General features: G+C 43.6%; 1 protein-coding gene across 1 annotated transcript in view; it reads right to left on the reverse strand.

Annotated features, from left to right (window-relative positions):
• The window catches only part of SCARA5 (scavenger receptor class A member 5), a 176743-nt gene extending 153762 nt beyond the window's left edge, over positions 1-22981 (reverse strand). The window contains exons 1-2 of the mRNA XM_069973979.1: positions 22696-22981; positions 13630-13760 (exon numbers count right to left, since the gene is read on the reverse strand). Of these exons, the coding sequence (XP_069830080.1) occupies positions 13630-13741 (112 nt within the window). The 5' untranslated portion in view covers positions 13742-13760; positions 22696-22981. The remainder of the gene's footprint in view (positions 1-13629; positions 13761-22695) is intronic.
• Positions 22982-23545: the final 564 nt, after the last annotated feature.

Raw genomic sequence — 23545 nt, forward strand, 5'->3', positions numbered from 1 at the left:
CACCTCTCTGTCCCCAGCAGGCCCGGCTGGACTGGTGCTAATAGAGCAGCAATCACGGCTATTACAGAAGATGAAGATAATGGGATAGAGAATAATCAGGACATTGGAACCTCCAAAGTAACATAAGACGGGATGAACCGGGGTCTGTGCACGATCCTGTGCCAAATACTCCTATTATTGGACGGAGCGTGCTGCATGTAACCTGATCCCGAGCCCCAGAGACCCCGGCAGGAGCACAGCAAACATTACTAAAGTCCTCAACCCAACCATAAAACTCCACACGTGTTCCTGTGTTTTCCTCTGAGCGTGATCTCCACATGGCTGCCTTCATATTACCCATTGTATCCATCCCTTCCTCCAACTATGTGACATTTGGTGATTAACGCTTCTCAGGGATGAAAACATTTATACAGCTGGTAATTTGGCACCATCAGCCTCGTGGTGGAGGTCCAGGAAGACGTGCACCTTGGCACAGGAGTCGGGTCTCCCGGGAAGAGGTGGTTTCTCGTGATCGAAATATCCCTCTTAGTCAACCAGTGAACTCAGATGACACGGAACAATCTCTGCAGCTTCGGCAGCCAAGACAAAATAAGAAACCGCTGCCATGGAAGAAGAAAGAACTTTCTATACAACCTATCTGGACTATAGGAACGGTTTGTCTTCCACATAGCTACATATTCCTCCGATAGAGTCGTTGTGTCTATGGAGGCTTCCAGGGCCGGACTGTGCAGGTGCTCCGGAGACCTTGGCCAACGTCTTTGGCACCTTGGGATAGAATAACCACAATCCCACACATGAGTAATCCCTTTCCCACAATGGTCACTTTATAAGTGGAGCGAGAGGCTCGGGGCTGGGTGTGGACGCTCCATCCATTGGCACATGTTTTTATCTAGGCTCGCACCTCCTAGGGTTTTGCTATAAATTCAATAAGACGTCTTGTGTTAGGAATGATCTGATCATTGGCCATGGACATCTTTATCCAAGATTATTTATTCAGGGGGAAGACGCGGGTCACGGCCACCCACTAGCAGGACTTGGATATATACAGTCAGAATCTTTAGGGACACAATAATATTCTAGGTTACTGTGTACACACAGAAGACGTCTAACAGGACATTGCAGATAGAAGTTGTCGTTTAACACTTTGTAGAAAAGCTGGACGTATATACCCTGTTTTTTTGAAAATAAGACCTGGCTTAATTTTGCAGTTTTTTTGGAGTAGGTGTGAAATATAAGCCCTACTTCAATAATAATCCCTAGTTACAGTCAGCTGACCAGATCCGCGATACTGGGCGGCTGAGCATCAGCCAATCAGTGCCAGACTTGTTATGCCCCGCCCCCACCTGCTCAACAAAAGCTGCAGGGGAGGCAGGAGGGGTAAGAAGATGCATAGATGGGGACATTGAAATGGGGGAGGGGGAGAATGTGGGAGGTATACAGTATGGTGGAGCAACTACAGAGAGGGGAAGTATACAGTATGGGGGACTACCAGCAGAGGGGGGAGGAAGGTATACAGTATGGGAGGCCTTAGTGCAGATAGGGGAGGTATACAGTATGGGGAAACAACTACAGAGGAGGGAGGTATACAGTATGCGGACTACATACAGATGGGGGTGTATACAGTGTGGGGGGAAAACTACAGAGGAGGGAGGTATACAGTATGGGGACTACCTGCAGAGGGGGATGTATACAGTATGGGGAAACACCTACAGAGGGGGGAGGGAAGAATACAGTATGGGGGAACAACTAAAGAGGGGAGAGGGAGGAATACAGTATGGGGGGACAACAACTGAGGGGGGAGGGAGGAATACAGTATGGGGGACAACAACTGAGGGGGATGCATACAGTGTGGGGGGCCCTTACTAGGGGGAATACAGTATGGAGGCCTAACTACAGGGAAACTTACAGTATAGGAGCCTAACAACTATGAGAAATAAATTATGGCGGCTACCTACCGTATAGAGTGGGGCTACAGTGTAGACGCATACTGAGTTTCTCCGAAAATAAGACCTAGCCCTTTTCAGAGAAAAAAATAAGACCCTGTCTAGTTTTTGGAGATTAAAAACTGAATCTGATGGTTATTATACTTGATATGTCTCATATAAAACTGAATTTCATACAAATCCCAGATTAAATTATTCATACATTCTGCTGCCAAACATAAAATTGGGGGAGGAGGGTTAAGATAAATAAGGAGATATCCACATTACAGCATTGTATGCCTTGGCGGTATTCAACCATGATCCGCTGTCTGTCAATGACCTCACTGCACATGGAGACCGAGATGGATATAACCTAGTGTAACATAGTGCCATTTGCTGGACGGGGTTCTCACAACTTCAACACATTATGCCGAATCTGTCTTCAATCATGTCAACTTATGTAACACGTATCAACATTAGTGGGGATTTTACAAAGAGAACGTTTATATCTTCCCTAAGTGACGGCATCCATGAAGGAACACTAAATCACATCCATATTTAAAAGGGATTTTCCAAACCAAAAAACGAATCACAATGGAAACTGACATCTAGCACTCAGTGTTTAGTTTTATAGTTCTGTCATTATAAAGTGCTTATTTTTTAGGCAGTGCCTAATAGTATTGCACTAAGCGTGACCGAATTACAACTGTTATTCGTAGACATGTTTCTCCTGAACAGCACACCAAGAGGTCAGACAGAGTACTGCAAGTAAACAATATTTAAAGGGGTAGTGCACCAAAAAAAAATTTTCTTTCAAATCAACTGCTGCCATGAAGTGCCAGAGATTTGTAATTTACTTCTATTAAAAAATCTCAAGCCTTCCAGTACTTATCAGCTGCTGTGTGTTGAGCAGGAAGTGGTGTTTTCTTTCCTGTCTGACACAGTGCTCTCTGTTGCCTCCTCTATCCATGTCAGGAACTGTCCAGAGAAGGAGCAAATCCCCATAGAAAACCTCTCCTGCTCTCCAGACTGTAAATAATACCACTTTCTGCTGGGCATACAGCAGCTGATAAGTACTGGAAGGCTTGAGATTTTTGAATAGAAGGAAATTACAAATCTCTGGCACTTCATGGCAGCAGTTGATTTGAAAGATTTTTTTTTTGGTGCACTACCCCTCTAACTAAAATGGAAAGAATTTTCCTGCACAAGTGGCGCCTATAAGGCACCATGACTCTTACAGCTACATATTCTTTTCTCTCCTTGCATTCATATCTATCTTCAGTCCTGGGAATGAGAGTTAACTGAGGCAACACTGAGACTTGGAAGGGTGATTAGTCACTAGACACAAGCTAGTGACTTCACCAAACATCCACTTTTTATTTCTTTAGGCCCCAAGTGATAAAGGCATCAGCCCATGTATGAACCGTTGTATGCCCTAGACCACCAGGGATACAGTCATTAATCCATTCATTACTTTAGACCACCAGGGATGCAGGTAAGAACTTGTTTTATGCCGTAGACCACCAGGGATGCAGTCATTTATCCCTTCATTACCCTAAACCACCAAGGATGAAGGTATGAACCTTTTTCATGCTCTAGACATCCAGCGATGTAGATAAGAACTTGTTTTATGCCCTATACCAGTGATTTTCAACCTTTTTTGAGCCGCGGCACACTTTTTATACTTAAAAAATCCTGGGGCACACCACCAACCAAAATGGCACTTAAACAGTACATATTATACATATAGTTAGTAATATAGATTCTAAATGTATTTATACTCACTCAGTGTGAAACCTGGGCCTGTTTTCTTCTCCCCCCTGTGCTTCTCTCCACCATACTTCTCTCCTGTGCTTCTCTCCACCATACTTCTCCCCCCTACTTCTCTCCTGTGCTTCTCTCCCCCATACTGCTTCCCCCTGCTTCTCTCCCCCATACTGCTTCCCCCTACTTCTCTCCTGTGCTTCTCTCCACCATACTTCTCCCCCCTACTTCTCTCCTGTGCTTCTCTCCACCATACTTCTCCCCCCTACTTCTCTCCTGTGCTTCTCTCCCCCATGCTTCTCTCCACCATACTTCTCTCCACCATACTTCTCTCCCCCCTGCTTCTCTCCACTGTTTCTCTCCCCCATCCCCATGTTTCTCTCCCCCCTGCTTCTCTCCCCTGTTTCTCCCCCATCCCCAGGTTTCTCTCCCATTGTTTCCTCCTGTTTCACAGGGGCACCATAGTTTGGGGAACTTTCCCCGCGGCACACCCGACCATGTGTTGCGGCACACTAGTGTGCCACGGCACACTGGTTGAAAATCACTGCCCTATACCACCAAGGATGCAGTCATTAATCCTTTGGTATTGTAGCCCACCAGGGATCCAGATATGAAAGGGCTTCATGCCTTAGACTAAATACAGGTATTACACCTACCACTACCCTAGACCACTAGGGATTAAGGAATGAACATTTTCTATGCTCCAGACCACCAGGGATTCAGGCTTTATTCTCTTTAGTACAGTATTGTAATGTACTATAGATACAGTTATGAACCTGTTTCATGCCCATACCCCCTTCACTACCCTAGACTACCAGGTATATCAGAGTATGAACCTTTTTCACATCCTAGACCACCAGGGATGCAGGCATTAATCCTCTTAGTGCCCTAGACAAACAGAGATCCAGGCATAAACCTGTTTCATACTCTAGACTAGCAGGATAGAGGCATTACATCTTTGAAGTAGATCTTGCATTAACCCTTTTAAGTCCCCCTCATCAGAGCACAGTCTGGCCCCCCAGGGGGTTTACCGAACCTGATGTTTTTAGGTTAACCAGGTACCATTCTCATTGAGGTATCTGGTTAAATGCTTCAGTCTCCCATTGTTTTCAACGGAGTTCATTACTCCAGCACTGAAAAAAGCTCAACTAGAGTAACAAGCTCTCAAGCATTTTAGTGTTCGCTCATCTCTAATTATTACTAATCCCCCTTCACGAAGCAAGAGGAGACCTCTATGGTCCTCACCTTAAAGCCAACATTTTTTGTCCCAAACTGAGTACTATAAAGCTTTGGATGAACAATTAATCTCTTCACCTTCTTACAATCTGACTGATGGCGCAGTTCACACAGAAGAGACCTCTCACAACAAATGTTCAGACCTGTGAGGGATTACAGGAGGGAAGAATGATATAATTCCCTTCCTACATCTTGTTTACTACCAGTAACATATGCTCCGCGGAGTCTTTGGCTCCACCACATATTTTCTTCTCACTTGTTTTTGTGGTTTTGGCCATGAAATTTTTTGAAAAATAGTTGAATGTCTCCGGAACTGGAAAGACAATAGAGATTTCCTTATTTTTTTTTTCATTGTGTCCCGGAATAAACCTGTAAAGAGGAGAAAGGTGATTGCTGCCTTTGACCGGATGGCGCTATACGCCGGGGTCTTTCTGGTTATGATTAAGCCCCTTCTTACTTCTTCATTGCTCAGGTAATTTTCTTGCAGAGAAACAGATGGACTCGGCCTTGTATATTAGAGGTAACGGCAATATTTTACTGACATTAGCGCTTATATTGGGTCCTTGGAGAACAAAGGAAGACTTGGCTGGCTTTGCCGTAACCCGCCCACTCCGAAGCTTTTCGAGGCAGCTGTACAAGCAAAAAAAAAAAAAAAAAACCTTCCAGATTGTTAGTCAGATCCATATAAGTTAAGTCCACACTGTAACCAAGGGGGAAAAAATATTTTTCTGGTGAATATTGCAGATTCGCAGTTTCTCGGCGCTGATACGACGCGTGCCAAAATATCCATTTTCCAGAATGTTGAGGCATCTGGTGGAAGGTGCACGGGACGCTCCATATGGATTGTTAGGAAAACACTTCGGTCACATTTGTTTCCTTTTATCCCGAGTGTTGAAGTGAAATTCCGCTTTATGTTTATTTTGAGCTGCCTTTGTTTTTTTCCGGTGAGGTTATTATTATTTCAAGGGGTCATTTTTTATGCATCGAGCTTTTAAGAAGAAACAATAGGCTGGGATATGGCTTTTAGGCTTCGATTTTTGAAGCGATGAGGTCACAATGAGAACGGGAGGCAAAGCTTTTAGGATATGTCATGAAACCATTACATAGGGCATCAGGGAGTAGTTGAAGGTTCATGGCCGATTTTTCTAAGCCAGTGTTCCACGACCTGTGGCTATCTGGCAGTTGTGAAACTACAACTCCCATCAAGCCCTGACATCTGAAGGCTGGGGAAGAGCGCTCTAAACTGGCGAATAGGAAAGTAAAGTTGGTTATACACATGAAATAAGGGTCAGAAAATCCTACGTGTGCGAACGGCGCCTAAGGGACAGAAGGATTGGGCATGTTGGATTGTTCTTGGCAAGATAAGTCCCCACCAGGGAAGTTTGGCAGTGGCTTCCTCCCCATTAGGGAAACATACATGCCTGACTGAAGATATTGGGGGACATAGCTGTTAGCTGTTCAAGCATTTGGCTGACAGGTATCTTATATATTCAAAAGATCATGTATACTGTATCAGGAAGGCCCATTATATCTGACTGCATGTTGTCCCATAGGTGTAGTAATAAAGAGGAAAAACAAAGCTTGTATGATAGATAGATAGATAGATAGATAGATAGATAGATAGATGGATAGATAGATAGATAGATAATAGCAGATAGATAGATAGATAGATAGATAGATAGATAGATAGATAGATAGATATGGATGGATAGATAGATAGATAGATAGATAGATAATAGCAGATAGATAGATAATAGCAGATAGATAGATAGATAGATAGATAGATAGATAGATAGATAGTTACCTGTCGTAAGGTATTTTCTTTCCAAGTGCCACACTCTGGGCTGAAGGCTGCTGTTTACAGATTCACCACTTGGTGTCTCACTCTCCTATTCTTTTGCACAGCTGAATGTATTGTATTGAATGTAATGTATTGTGTATGTAAGGGTTAACTGTGCAATCCAACAATCCAAATCCAAACTTGGGATTTGTCTGCAGCGGTGCAAAGAGCAAACAAGCCGACAAACTCCGTTGATATCTGCTCGAGTTACTTGAGGAACCTTGAGAGGTTATCTTTGCCCAGTTGTTCAGGCCTGGGACTTGTACTACCAGACCTGACTCTATTTGTTCAAAACCGTGAGTACGAGATTATTCTAGAAAGTTGCCAACACACAATATAAGTTGCTCTGGCAGAGTTCTGTACTACTAGAAAAGGCCCCAAAACAGCCCCTTAGCCTTTTTCTACACAATTTACACCTCTTTACAGATACCTCAAGCACCCAAAGCTTACTCTTCTGTGTTCTCCACCAAGTGAAAGTGTGGTGTAGTACTCGGCCAGTGATGGTAGTTGTTGTGACGTCAATGCTAGTAAAGCAAACAGGTGTGATGTTGGTACCTGCTTTTAGTATGGCCAGTCTGTACTGTTCCCCAAATAGTCGCTGACCTGCCGAGCTGTGATTGGTCCCTTGGGCTCCTGTCATGGTAGTCCTGAGTGGCAATTGACCCACCGAGACTATTGGTACCGCCACCCACAGAAAGGGGAAAATGACCCAAGGTGTGTGGCGAAACCGTATAGGTGCTAGTGCAGATGAAAAGAGTTCCAGTGATAAAAATAGAACAGCTTTACTGTGCAGTCTTTGAATAGCATAAAACACTTGGCAGCAAATAAATACTCTTTATACAGACTTTAGTGCTTCAACTTCACAGTGGAGATACTTGCAGAAATAGGGTACAGTAGAGGTAGTTGTAGTGGTGCTTGGAGAGTTTAGAGTAGAGTAGAGCAGCGTAGAGGAGAGGAGTTTGTCATAGGAGTGATAACCCAATGTAGTACTTGTGCTCTGCTGGAACATTAGAGAAATACTTGAGAGTGAGAGAGATACTTGTACCCGTGTTTAGCCTAATGTCTGACCACCTTCTGCCCTACAGTGTCGAGCTACTCGTCCTACTAGGGTGATACAAGCCCCAGCCTTGGTTACCTGGGTGAACCTAAGTATCCAAGACTTCCTGGGGTTACTTGCACTGCGAGATAGAATACATAGACCTTCTGGTATCTTTGTTCTATCCAGGCAAGTTCCTCTTGGCTTGTAGGATACTGCCCTGCACTTTGTAGAGTGTTTCTCGGCGTGGGTTAGTATTATCCCTGACTCTTCTCCCTTTGTAGTGTCTAGCACTGCATAGTATAGATATAGTGGATAGACTGAAGAAAGTGAGTGTCTCTGGTTGTTTCTGCATACACGTGTGTCTCAACCAACTCACTAAACACACTATATAGACTGGAATAACTTCCTGTCCACACAGGGCTAACTAGCTACTTCCCCAGGGGCTGTGTGTGTAGAGAGAGTAGGGATAGGTCGATAAAGAAAGTATCTCCTATATGTCAGCACAGAACACGTTGTACAATAATAACAGTAACCCTTTGCTTACTTCAGCTGTGCAAGGAAATAACAAGGTTTAAAAGTGACACTGACACCTAGTGGTGAAACTATAGAATGCTACCTTCATCACCACTGAACTGAAGCCATCATGACAAGTTCCTAGTGGGTACACCCCAGCACCTAGCCCACGGCTAACAACACCTAGCAACCCCAGGTTACTGTAGATAGATAGATAGATAGATAGATAGATAAAACTTCTATTGTAAAATTATTATTATTATTATTATTATTATTATTATTATTATTATTATTATTATTAATAATGTCTTCCCAGTATTCCTGAGGAATGATGGCGGCACCTGTCCTGTTACTATTATGCATAGCCATATAGCTTACTAATATCCTATATTATTTATCTTAATGTCATGTACATTATGTGGTAATATTCATCCTGCGTTGGGCTGCGTCTCTCCGTCAGAGGTTTGCGGTCTGGCGTCAGGCTTGTGGTTTGTGGGATCTGCTTGGGGAGCCATATTTTCATTGATTTTCCATTTCACGAGGAGCTTTGGACTTTTCTTCAGTTAATCTGTGTTTAGGGAGTCGAGTCCCCGAGTTCCCAGGAAGATTAAGGAGGAATGTTTCTCCTTATTTCCTGTTGGCTTCTTATATCACTAACAAGATGAGAGGCTAAAGCCTGTAGAGGAATCTACTATACAGTATAGAGTAATGGAGAAGTCACAGAGACGTGTAATTATAGTCACAGGACCAGGACTGGAGCTGTACAATGTATGGATAGTCACAAGACCAGGACTGGAGCCATACAATGTAAGCATAGTCACAGAACCAAGACCAGAGCCATACAATGTAAGGATAGTCACAGGACCAGGACTGGAGCTGTACAATGTAACGATAGTCACAGGACCAGGACTGGAGCTGTACAATGTATGGATAGTCACAGGACCATACAATGTAAGGATAGTCACAGGACTGGAGCCATACAATGTAAGGATAGTCACAGGACCAGGACTGGAGCTGTACAATGTATGGATAGTAACAGGACCAAGACCAGAGCCATACAATGTAAGGATAGTCACAGGACCAGGACTGGAGCCGTACAATGTAAGGATAGTCACAGGACCAGGACTAGAGCCATACTATGTAAGGACAGTAACAGGACCAGGACTAGAGCTGTACAATTTATGGATAGTCACAGGACCAAGACCAGAGCCATACAATCTAAGGATAGTCACAGGACCAGGACTGGAGCCATACAATGTAAGGATAGTCACAGGACCGGGACTGGAGCTGTACAATGTAAGGACAGTCATAGGGCCAGGACTGGAGCTGTACAATGTATGGATAGTCACAGGACCAGGACTGGAGCTGTACAATGTATGGATAGTCACAGGACCAGGACTGGAGCTGTACAATGTATGGATAGTCACAGGACCAGGAATGGAGCTGTACAATGTATGGATAGTCACAGGACCAGGACTGGAGCTGTACAATGTATGGATAGTCACAGGACAAAGACCAGAGCCATACAATGCAAGGATAGTCACAGGACCAGGACTGGAGCCATGCAATGTAAGGATAGTCACAGGACCAGGACTGGAGCCATACAATGTAAGGATAGTCACAGGACCAGGACTGGAGCCATACAATGTAAAGACAGTCATAAGGCCAGGAATGGAGCTGTACAATGTAAGAATAGTAACAGGACTGGAGCCATACAATGCAAGGATAGTCACAGGACCAGGACTAGAGCTGTACAATGTAAGGATAGTCACAGGGCCAGGACTAGAGCCATACAATGTAAGGATAGTCACAGGACCAGGAGTCCTGTGTGTGTTACACCGCCATGGTAAGGACCCTCAGCCAGTCTTTATTAGAGGGACATCCCAATAATAAATTGATTAAAGGGATCTCCACCACTGCGATCAGCTCTAATTTGCAGCAAGTGTAGTGCCACCACAGGTGAAATGAAGCATTACATAATGTAAAATAACGACAGGCTGGATCCTTCAGAGAAGAATACTTTTTATTTCATCTTGGGGCCTCCACCCTTTTTGGTTTTCGAGGTTTTAGTACCCCCAACACCCCACTGATAAAAGTTTCACAGTTAACTGTACTTGAGAGTTTCTGCAAATTAGCATGGCTCCAGAAAGTCCTAGAGGAAAGCTCATTTGCATTTTTTTTTGGCCAGGGAGCATTGCTAGCCTATAACACCCCCTAGGTGGTCTCCCTGATGAGATACATCACTTCCTCAAAACCTGACAGTGCTCACAGAGTTAAACTTACCTAGTAAGAGGGATAGGGAACCAGCAGCACAGAGTACATCAGGAGAAAACTATACCGATCTTGTAAAAACTCACAGACTGTGAGTTATATAGTGGGAAGACAAATGTACCAGCAGCACAGAGTGTTTCAGGAGAGGAGTGTATCAATCTTGTAGGAGGCAGTAACCTGTTCTATTTATGTGATCATGTTACTGAGGTAAGGGCTGCATGCAACTGGCAACACAATAGTGTCAAGTGGATTAAAAAGTTATATAGCGAAAGTGTAATAAGCAGTACAGAGTATTTCAGGAGAAGCTCTTACTCTCTAGTGCTGATAATGTATTGCTCCTGCCTTCTGGGTGGTGGGGCCCGCTCCCTGACAGGTTATTGGAAGGAGATGAAGTGATAAACCTGTAAAGTGTTACTCAGTCCGGGGCGATACCGCCAAGATAGAACTGAAGAACTTCTCGGGGGTTAGTGAGCATTAAGGAAAAGCCGCAAGTGAAACACGGGGCCCAAACTAGAAGGAGCCAAGATCACGAGGAAACGCACCTCCGCGCCAATGAAGGCATCTGAGGAATTCTCCTGATCGATGGAGGGTCAAATCTAAAATGTTCCGAAGGAGAAAATCAGCAAGACGATAAGAGAGTGGAAGTGACAACCCTTTACCAATCAGCGGAGTCCAACTCGTGGATATGTGTGCTGACTACCACACCTTATATACCTACTAAGCTGCTCACCACAACTCAGTCCATCATAAACTACACGCTGTTAGGGCCCAAAGTTTACCCTAATAAGTTGCCCTTTGGCAGATGTTGAGGTGACCATTTGAGCCCTAGCACAACATTCATAGAACTTTCCCAGAGTCGTAGCGGTGTCCATGGTGCTAAATAAAGAGCTCCGCTGACATATGTGAACCGCTAAGAGCCAATGCCAAAAATAAATTGGATTTACATGAAAACCTTCTGCCAACCTGAATCCTGCAGAACATCGATCATGTGGCTTTTTCTTCCTCGCTGTATTTTATCACAGACGTGAACACGGTTATGTCAGAGAACTTAATGTGAGATAAATGACACTACTAAATAATGCCCAGTTAGTCTACATATTCTGCTCTCTGTTTCCACTTACGCTGCCTGAGCCACTGCATTTGTTATACAGTACGTCTTGTCTACGACGAGTTGTGCTATGACCTCCATTTTTACATGAAATCTATGGCATGACCTGGGTTAATTTCCATTCAATGGTCTATGCAGTACTTACCTGTCCGGGCTCCCCTGTGTCCTCCAGCCTTGTTCCTGTGTTCCTGCTCACCACAGCCGCCTTTGGGACTTTTGATCCTGCCTCTTAAATGACAGGCTGCTCAGCCAATCACTGGCCAAGACGTGACAGCACTGTGGCCAGTGATTGGCTGAGTGTGCCAGAGGTGCCGGAGAACACAGGAATAAGGCAGTAGGACATAGGAGGAGCCTGGACAGGTAAGTATAATCTTTAGTTGTTTTTTTTTTTTACCTTCGAATTAGCATTAGCAGTTGGCACTCATTTCATTTCTATTGTCTCTATTACACAGAACAATATTTGCCCGAATCAACCTGATTTAGCAGATTATCAATCTGTGTAATCCTCACTCATTTAGTGACCTGTTATGGATTACTGCCCAATTCAGGCCTATATTTTAGTCAAGCATATTTCTTATCTACGGTATAAATAGGATGAATCAAAATTATTTACTGGGATTTTTGTTAAGGTAGAATTACTTATTTTTAAGGTGGATAAATGATTAATCTGGTGACTGCTGAGGCCTGAAAACAGAACAAATTGTCTTACTTCTGAGGCCTCCCGAATGTCCTGTTAATAAAATAACTGGGGAATGAGGTCACCCGTGAGACGCAGTGTAAAAATAGCCCAAGTGTCAGACGTTGTTGGCTTCACTCATGTTTACACCAGACCAGCTCGCCTTGTTCCTGAATGGCAGACGTGGGCGCTGCGATACATTCCCTCACACCAAGGCTGCAGCCGGCCAGGCCCCTGTTCATCCAGAGGACACAGCTCTTCCCTATGTGATCCTGTATCTATGGGCTGAAGAGCTCACACATTGGCTTCGGCAGTAACTTTCGCACATTTTTTTGCCTCGTTTTGTAGCCATCATGTGAATTATTGAGTAACGTTAACCAGATCCACTCAACATCAAAGGAAAAATTTATCTGCAAACATAGTGATGTGAGGTACTCCGCAACCTAATCTTATGGGACCTGTACAGCTGTCTGGGAGTCCCCGCTGATCTCATGTCACATAATACAAGAAAGGGTCATAGGTGAATTATGAAGATCTAATCGTATCAGATCACACAAAGCAGATAAAAGATGAGGGAAGGGGCCAAGAGCAGGCATTGCATCAAAAAAGTATTTGTATTATAATCCATAAGTTTTGATACTAATTGATAAATATTGACTTGCAATTCCACTCCTGACCACATGGAGCGCTGTTATGAGCAAAGCTGAGCACCAAACACTTTCGTATGTAGAACAGTACTCTAAAGCTCCACCTAATGGTAGATATATGTACTGCAAAAATATATTCAGCTGAGATAGAACCCATCACTAGTTTGGGTTATTATATGCCATGGGAAACATGAAAAATTTATTCTACCGCTTAGTTTATGGATCAAGGGGCATTGCTCTTTTCTGAGAAAAGGTGGCATATTTGCACTACTACTATTGGACAAAACCACTGATGTGAGTGAATACACTTAGAATACAATCATAGGGGGAGATTTATCAAACATGGTGTAAAGTGAAACTGGCTGAGTTGCCCCTAGCAACCAATCAGATTCCACCTTTCATTTTCCAAAGAGTCTGTGAGGAATGAAAGGTGGAATCTGATTGGTTGCTAGGGGCAACTGAGCCAGTTTCACTTTACACCATGTTTGATAAATCCCCCCCATAGTATATAGCCATATGCTGATGTTGAACACAGTAAATTCTTGAAGGTCCTTATCTGGCCAGGGGGGTCACCATTGGGTCAACCACATATTGGAAGGGGGTCAATACTTACATCCCTCACATAGATTCATCTTGGACAGGTTTTTCCCATCGAATGATTCCTCAAATACTGAGCCATTTTCTTTTTCATCAAACGTATGTAGATACATGGCCTTATTGTCCATCCCGGGTCATAAACTCGATCTAGAACGGAAAATGTAAATGGGTTATAGAGTTCTGTATGATCTCAGGGGAACATCTGAGGCCCCACAACTTGTATGTACAAAACAGAACTTATATATGAGCCCTAAGTCCAATTACACCTGAGGGTCTATTTACAGGTTGAGGTCAAAATAGTGATATTTGTTAAAGAATAGTCAGCTGGATCCAGAAAGTCATACAGATTCGTAATATACTTCCATTTAAAAAGTCTTCCAGGACTTATCAGCTTCTGTATGTCCTAAAGGAAGTGGTGTATTCTTTCCAGTCTTACACAGTGCTCTCTGCAGCCACCTCTGTCCATGTCAGGGACTGTCCAGAGCAGCAGCTCTAGAAAACCTCTCCTTCTCTGGATAGTTCCTGACATAGACAGAGGTGGCAGCAGAGAGCACTATGTCAGACTGGAGAGAGTACACCACTTCCTGCAGTTCATTCATCAGCTGATAAGGAATGGAAGAGTAGAGATTTGTAAATAGTAGTAAATAACAAATCTGTATAACTTTCTGACACCAGTTGATTTGAAAGAAAGTTTTTGTTTGACCCTCTGATGTGTCCAGCCATTAATATTCACTTTCTCATTGGTGGGACGTGTGTTAGTGTCCTGAGACAATGACATCACATGGAGAGAAATATACATTATAAGGAAGGACCAGCTGACTAAACACATTAAGAGAAATGTATCCTCTCTAGAGTATTCTATAAAAGGCGATAATCCAGAATATCCTCTGTGACTGTGACATCCTCCAAGATAAAGAGACTGAGAGTTATATCAAGTATAGAGTGTAGATCTCCTCATCACATGCCTGCAAATTTTACTTTTATTATAGTATTATAGTACTGTAGTTATATTCTTTTTTTATAAATTGTCTTTTTATTAAAGTTTTTAGTATAAACAAAGTAAGACATAGGTATAAAGGAAAAGTGTAGCAAAAATAATGAACAAACTGTCCTATGACAGAAACACAATCGCCCGCTCACGGAAAAGAAGCAGTGCGAGTAGCAGCTGTATGAATCGGGCTATAAGGCAACATAAACCAAATACAACAAAGGGAGAGGCGAGGAAGAAATCCTGCTCATAAACGTCATCCCGGAACCAAGGGAAAAATATATCATGACAAAACGTATGGTATCCTCGAGGACCGGGAAGGTGAACTTACATAGTATTACAGTAGGCTCGCCTCTATTACTAGTAAGAAAAGGAAAAGAGAAAAAAGAAAGAACATAAGATAACATAGTAAAAGAGATGAGGGAGAGAAGTACGGGGGAGGGAGAGGGAGAGAAAAAAAAAGGGGGGGGGAAGGAGGGGGGGGGGAGAGTTATCTCGAACGCCTGTCCCAGAACGCATCCCAAGGCAGTATTATAGTAGTTATTTTCTTGTATATAGGAGGCAGTATTATAGTAGTTATATTCTTGTATATAGGAGCAGTATTATAGTAGTTATATTCTTGTATTTAGGGGGAAGTATTATAGTAGTTATATTCTTGTATATAGGGAGCAGTATTATAGTAGTTATATTCTTGTATATAGGAGGCAGTATTATAGTAGTTATATTCTTGTATTTAGGGGGAAGTATTATAGTAGTTATATTCTTGTACATAGGAGGCAGTATTATAGTAGTTATATTCTTGTATATAGGGAGCAGTATTATAGTAGTTATTTTCTTGTATATAGGAGGCAGTATTATAGTAGTTATATTCTTGTATTTAGGGGGAAGTATTATAGTAGTTATATTCTTGTATATAGGAGCAGTATTGTTGTAGTTATTTCTAGTTAACATGTAACTATTGTTTTCTAGGCTCATCTGTTCCGCATTGCTGTAATGCAATGACTATAGATAATGAATTGCTATGTCTTATGTGAAAACCTCAGACACCACATTAGCGGGCAGTCAGACTTGACTTCACAATGTTACCAAAAGTTGTGCTGGATGACACGCTCGGCTCTGCTCTGTTGCTCGCTCACTTTATTATGAATTTATTTTACATTTTATACTTTATTTTCCTTCAAATCTTAAAAATTTAATTTTCCTTATTATATTGTTACTGAGAACGGAAGGGAAAAGAACATTAGACTGGACTCCATGTAAACAGAAGAGGGAACGCTTCTTGTTTGTTTTAGGAACAAAATGTAATTTTCTTCCAGTTCTAATTTGTGTTTGGTTTTAGCAACAAACCAAGGCGGACGCCAGAGGCCAATGGAAGCCGCTCTTCTGCACAAGATGCTACGTATACCAGATGCCGGACCTTCCAGGTATATGACTGTAGAGTGATCTATCAATTATTAGTCTGTGTTGGTGCACCAAGATATTAGACATTGCAGATGAGGAGGTTGCAGAAGGTGATATGGTTCTCAAGTCTTGTCGTCATGGTAAATCTTGATATAAGACCCCTTCCCCAACATGTTCTTATGGTACTTTGAAAAGTTTCTTTCAGTACCCTAACAACGAATGATTTTCCTTCTTGGAAAAGTTCCTGATCTGGTTAGAGGGACCCCTGGTTTGGTGCCAGATCTAGTTAGAGGAGAAGACTGTGGTAATGATTGAAAGATAGACCTCTTCTGGTTCGTGAGGAGGTCCGAGCGCCCAGTTTGGTGGCACATACTGAGGTTACATGTCTCTGCACTTACTGGAGTTGTAGTGTTCCTTAGGCTGAGCAAATAAACTCCTGAGGTAGAATTCCAAGAGAGAGAATCCTGGAGAGACCATATGAGTTGTCACAGACTACCATTACCTACTCCACAGTGCAGTAACTATGAGTACTTACCACCCTGCTCAGAACATTGGTCTTACAAGAGACTCTGAGTTAAGTGTATTGCCCAGACAAGAGGTTGGGAGAAAAGACTTGGGCCTCTTTACACCTGGGCCTAGCTGGATGGCTGTGGGGTACGAGACAACAGCCCTGTGGGTTTTATTAATACCAGTTTGTATGAAACATTTAGGACTGTGGAAGAATTACGGCCATCATTCTAGTTGTTGTTGTTGTCAAGACATAGTAATAACCTAAAGTTGGTTAACTGACCGTCTCCGTGAGCCTCTGTTCTAGATCACTTGCGGTCACTGGGCGTAGCCCATTAACGGGCCTTAGCTCTTCTCACTTCAAAGTAACTGTGGGCCCATCACCCACTCTAGACAGTGTCTCCCCCAAAAATTATAGGAATATCAGGGCTCTGGCACAGGACAAAATATCTATCCATAGGACAGCAGGTTCTTTTTGGTCTCACCAAGTCCTGTATGTAACCTGTCAGAGAACAGATGAACATGTAAATCATGGGTAACCAGATTTCAGCTCACAACTCTATGGGAGACCACCTAAGGCGTCTACATCTAATGTGAAAGGCATGATGGCGGCTCAACCACCAAAGTCAACAGCCAGTAGTAAAAAAACTAACCTGATTCAATCTACATTTTCTACATATCTATTGGGGGTCATCAAGGTGATGGATTGTGTCACCCTATGTGACCAAACTCACCCAACAGTAGTGCCGATAGTATCATACATGGTTAAGTGCCAGCAAGGACACAGAGTCTATGGGACTCTGCATATTTTACCCTCCACCCTGAAAAAAACAAGACTTTCCAGGTGCAGATTGCCAGAATGGTCACTGACAAGTAGATTGCTAAGGGTCATTGCCAAGAGAGAGAAAGAGTTGGATAGAAGTAACAGGAAAGATCCGAGACAAAGCATAGATCAGAGTCCAACATAGAGAGCACCAAGCGAAAAGTCATGGTGAACGTCCGGATATGGTGAAAGTCCAACAGAGCTGTAGTAACAGACACAACCAGATGAGGAGATGTTTATCAAGATGGAAGCAGCCATGTTTCTCTAAACTTAAGAGACTCTTCCCATGTGAAGGAGGTTTGGAGGGCCAGGAATAATAAAGCCTGGGCCTGTGGTGATGGCCTTGGTCTTCACTGATCACCATGGCAACTGGAGACACAGCCATGATGTGTGATAGACGAATGGTGTTGGGTGGCGACAAAATGAGTTAAAATTTACCGAGCCTGCTGAGATCTATGGGAAGTTCAGCTCTACCAGAAAAAGGGGGAAATTCTAAATTATCCACAAATTTAATTCTTTTTTAATGAAGCAAAAATAAAGTGAAAGGAGAAGTTCCTGAGTATTCCTCTGACGCCATTTATAATATCCTAATATTAAGCTCCAGCTCCAGCTTCCACACCGGGAGACGTCCATTATCATGTTATTACAGCTGCGCCGACCGATGACCGGGAAATGAATGAAAGTCAATATGAAGGAGAAAGCAGGGCGACACATAGTGTAAAGAGGGGGAACCCCAACAAACATGGGGGGTCTACACCCAAGAGGAAGACGACTCAAAATCCACAGCCTGAACCTCAATAGCATAGTGTGATCATCAAGTGTAAGGACAGGGGGCGAAACCCCAACAACACCCAAGGATAATGAGTGTCCACCTGTACCCTAGATGTCATTATCCTGTACCCCAAGTGTCAGTGTCATTATTCTGTACGCCAAGTGTGAGTTTAACTGTCCTGTACCCCAAGTGTCAGCGTGTCATTATGCTGTACCCCAAGTGTCAGTGTTATTATCCTGTACCCCAAGTGTCAGCGTGTTATTATCCTGTACCCCAAGTGTCAGCGTGTCCTTATCCTGTACCCAAGTGTCAATGTAACTTTCCTGTACCCCAAGTGTCAGTATCCTGTACCCCAAGTGAAAGTGTGTCATTATCCTGTACCCCAAGTGTCAGCGTAACTGTCCTGTACCCCAAGTGTCATGAGCCTGTACCCCAAGTGTCACTATCCTGTACCCCAAGTGTCACTATCCTGTACCCCAAGTGAAAGCATGTCATTATCCTGTACCCCAAGTGTTATCATCCTGTACCCTAAGTGAAAGCATGTCACTATCCTGTACCCCAAGTGTCACAATCCTGTACCCCAAATGTCACTATCCTGTACCCCAAGTGAAAGCGTGTCATTATCCTGTACCCCAAGTGTCATCATCCTGTACCCCAAGTGTCAGAGTGTCATTATCCCATACCCCAAGTGTCAGTGTAACTGTCCTGTACCCCAAGTGTCCTTATCCTGTAGCCAAGTGTCAGCGTGTCATTATCCCGTATCCCAAGTGTCATTGTATTATCCTGTACCCCAAGTGTCAGCGTGTCGTAATCCTGTACCCCAAGTGTCAGTGTGTCATTATCCTGTACCCCAAGTGTCATTGTGTTATTATCCTGTACCCCAAGTGTCAGCGTGTCATTATCTTGTACCCCAAGTGTCAGCATGTCATTATCCTGTACCCCAAGTGTCAGTGTCACTATCCTGTACCCCAAGCATCAGCATGTCACTATCCTGTACCCCAATTATCCTGTACCCAAGTGTCAGCGTGTCATTATCCTGTACCCCAAGTGTCAGCGTGTCATTATCCTGTACCCCAAGTGTCAGCGTGTCATTATCCTGTACCCCAAGTGTCAGCGTGTCATTATCCTGTACCCCAAGTGTCATTGTGTTATTATCCTGTATGCCAAGTATCAGTTTAACTGTCCTGTACCCCAAGTATCAGTGTGTCATTATCCTGTACCCCAAGTGTCAGTGTTATTATCCTGTACCCCAAGTGTCAGCGTGTTCTCATCCTGTACCCCAAGTGTCAGTGTGTTATCCTGTACCCCAAGTGTCAGCGTGTTATTATCCTGTACCCCAAGTGTCAGCGTGTCCTTATCCTGTACCCAAGTGTCAGTGTAACTTTCCTGTACCCCAAGTGTCAGTATCCTGTACCCCAAGTGAAAGCGTGTCATTATCCTGTACCCCAAGTGTCAGCGTAACTGTCCTGTACCCCAAGTGTCATGAGCCTGTACCCCAAGTGTCACTATCCTGTACCCCAAGTGTCACTATCCTGTACCCCAAGTGAAAGCGTGTCATTATCCTGTACCCCACGTGTCATCATCCTCTACCCCAAGTGAAAGCATGTCACTATACTGTACCCCAAGTGTCACTATCCTGTACCCCAAGTGTCACTATCCTGTACCCCAAGTGAAAGCGTGTCATTATCCTGTACCCCAAGTGTCATCATCCTGTACCCCAAGTGTCAGAGTGTCATTATCCCATACCCCAAGTGTCAGTGTAACTGTCCTGCACCCCGAGTGTCAGTGTGTCCTTATCCTGTACCCCAAGTGTCCTTATCCTGTAGCCAAGTGTCAGCGTGTCATTATTCTGTATCCCAAGTGTCATTGTATTATCCTGTACCCCAAGTGTCAGCGTGTCGTAATCCTGTACCCCAAGTGTCAGTGTGTCATTATCCTGTACCCCAAGTGTCATTGTCTTATTATCCTGTACCCCAAGTGTCAGCGTGTCATTATCCTGTACCCCAAGTGTCAGCATGTCATTATGCTGTACCCCAAGTGCCCTTATCCTGTACCCCAAGTGTCAGTGTTATTATCCTGTACCCCAAGTGTCAGTGTCACTATCCTGTACCCCAAGCATCAGCATGTCACTATCCTGTACCCCACTTATCCTGTACCCAAGTGTCAGCGTGTGATTATCCTGTACCCCAAGTGTCAGTGTGTGATTATCCTGCACCCCAAGTGTCATTGTATTATTATCCTGTACCCCAAGTGTCAGCGTGTCATTATCCTGTACCCCAAGTGTCCTTATCCTGTACCCAAGTGTTAGTGTGTCATTATCCTGTACCCCAAGTGTCAGTGTGTGATTATCCTGTACCCCAAGTGTCATTGTATTATTATCCTGTACCCCAAGTGTCACCGTGTCATTATCCTGTACCCCAAGTGTCCTTATCCTGTACCCAAGTGTCAGCGTGTTGTTATCCTGTACCTCAAGTGTCATTATTCTGTACCCCAAGTGTCAGTGTCACTATGCTGTACCCCAAGCATCAGCATGTCACTATCCTGTACCCCAATTATCCTGTACCCCAAGTGTCATTGTGTTATTATCCTGTACCCCAAGTGTCAGTGTGTCATTATCCTGTACCCCAAGTGTAAGCGTGTCATTATCCTGTACCCCAAGTGTCCTTATCCTGTACCCAAGTGTCAGTATTATTATCCTGTACCCCAAGTGTCAGTGTCACTATCCTGTACCCCAAGCATCAGCATGTCACTATCCTGTACCCCAATTATCCTGTACCCCAAGTGTCAGCGTGTCATTATCCTGTACCCCAAGTGTCAGTGTGTCATTATCCTGTACCCCAAGTGTCAGTGTCATTATCCTGTACCCCAAGTGTCAGTGTGTCATTATCCTGTACCCCAAGTGTCATTGTGTTATTATCCTGTTCCCCAAGTGTCAGCGTGTCATTATCCTGTACCCCAAGTGTCATTGTGTCAGTATCCTGTACCCCAAGTGTCAGCGTGTCATTATCCTGTACCCCAAGTGTCAGCGTGTCATTATTCTGTACCCCAAGTGTCAGCGTGTCACTATCCTGTACCCCAAGTGTCAGCGTGTCATTATTCTGTACCCCAAGTGTCAGCGTGTCATTATCCTGTATGCCAAGCATCAACATGTCACTATCCTGTACCCCAAGTGTCAGCGTCTCTCTATTTGGTACCTAAAGTGTCAGTGTCCTTATCCTGTACCCCAAGTGTCATTATCCTGTACCCCAAGTGTCAGTGTGTCATTATCCTGTACCCTAAATGCCAGCATGTTACTATCCTGTACCCCAAGTGTCGGCATGTCATTATCCTGTACCCCAAGTGTCAGTGTAACTGTCCTGTACCCCAAGTGTCACTATCCTGTACCCCAAGTGTCCTTATCCTGTACCCAAGTGTCAGCGTGTCATTATGTTATTATCCTGTACCCAAGTGTCAGCGTGTCATTATCCTGTACCCCAAGTGTCATTGTGTTATTATCCTGTACCCCAAGTGTCAGCGTGTCATTATCCTGTACCCCAAGTGTCAGTGTAACTTTCCTGTACCCCAAGTGTCATTATCCTGTACCCCAAGTGTCATTGTGTTATTATCCTGTACCCCAAGTGTCAGTGTGTCGTTATCCTGTACCCCGTGTCCTTATCCTGTACCCAATTGTTAGTGTGTCAGTATCCTGTACCCCAAGTGTCAGCGTGTCATTATCCTGTACCCCAAGTGTCAGCATTTCATTATCCTGTACCCCAAGTGTCCTTATCCTGTACCCCAAGTGTCAGCACTGACGACCACCCATCACATTCACTGACAGCGTGTGACCTCTTCAGTAATTCCCTGCCTTCGATTTATACATATAATATGAAGGTGCTACTTAAGCAATTGCCTACCACATTCTGCCAATATGTACAAGAGTTCCCCTTAAAGGGATTTCCCTGTTTTTAGTTAATAAAGTTCAATCATTGTTGTGCTTTCTCATCTCCTTGGTGCATCAATTCTTCTTTATCATCTCCAGTTATCAGTTTGCTGTCAGTGAATGGAAATATCTGTGAATGACAATAAAATCCTAATAGTTCTCACAACTGATCATGTATCTAATCCAGTGTGATACCTTGTAGCTAACTGAAGTATAGATACATATGCGCTGTACACAGCTGTGACACGGAGTAGATATGTACAGGCTTTCAGCTTCTGGATGTAATAAAGAATATTCCCAATTATTGACAGCAAGCCGAGATCTTGAAGACTGAAATATCAGGCCTTTTCATTATACAAGGACTACGATGTAAAAGTAGAAAATCCCTTTAAAGTTTCCAGGCAATCACTCCATGCATACTTGTAAGGAGCCTGCACCTGTTACACATAATGACAGGTCCTATTACACTGCTCGCTCTGGCTCCAGCAGGTCTCTGTCCTTCAGAGCTGAAATCAGCTTGTTACATTTACAGGTTCTCATACCCCATAGTAATACAAGTGCAGATCCCATATAGACCCCCAGCCCTTCATACACTGACAGAGGGGTTGCAGGAGCAGGTCCTTTACATGCAGAGCTGGATGTGATCCCAGGTCCCTTACATGCAGTGCTCACCTGCAGAGCTGGATGTGATCCCAGGTCCCTGGTGCCTTAGTGCTGCCCACTGTCCTATATAGTCCTATGAGGGGATCCAAAGCCGCAGTCCAGGGGCCAGTGTGGCTCTGTTGATATCGTCAGGTTTCAGCGTAATCTCCTCTGCGTCTCCTCTGACAAACTTTCTGACTGCTGGAATTTGGTGGAGTTTTGCGGTCACCTTGTTTTGCAGAGGGGTGAAAGAAAAAAAAGGATTTTATTTCTTATTTGACAAATCGTACAATGAAACCTCCCCCTTTCCTGAAAAAAAAAAATAGGTTGTATTGATGAGTTCTTAAAATGTGCAGATCCAAATTTCATATGTTCAACTTTATAGCAAAGTTCATGAGGATCTGTCCCATCTGGCTGGGAAGACAGTGGCCTCTAGTGGACCCTTTATAGAACTGCAATGGAGAGAGGGAAAAGGTTATTTCCATGGAATCAATGCGGGGGTGGGGGGTAGAGGATAGATAGGCCTGAGATGTTCCACATGTTCTTTTTTTGTCTATTTTTATTTTCATACTGTAATTTTTTATTTAATATTTTGTGTACGTTATTATGGGAGCAGCCATCTTGCCTGAGCTGTTTAGAGACAAGTTTATAGATTGTTAGCTCTTGTGAGCAGGGCACTTACTGAATAATTGTGTAATAATGCAATGCAAATTGTGTATATATAATTAGTATTATGGAATTTGTTAGTGCTATATAAATATTAATATTATATTAATATAATATAAGGGCAATGTGCTGTAAAAAGGGTGGCCCAATGTGTAGGTGTAGCGATAACAATAGGACAGAGTCCAGCACTTAAAGGGGTTATCCAGCGCTACAA

This window comes from Dendropsophus ebraccatus, chromosome 6 (assembly GCF_027789765.1).
Source record: "Dendropsophus ebraccatus isolate aDenEbr1 chromosome 6, aDenEbr1.pat, whole genome shotgun sequence".
Classification (NCBI taxonomy): Eukaryota; Metazoa; Chordata; class Amphibia; order Anura; family Hylidae; genus Dendropsophus; species Dendropsophus ebraccatus.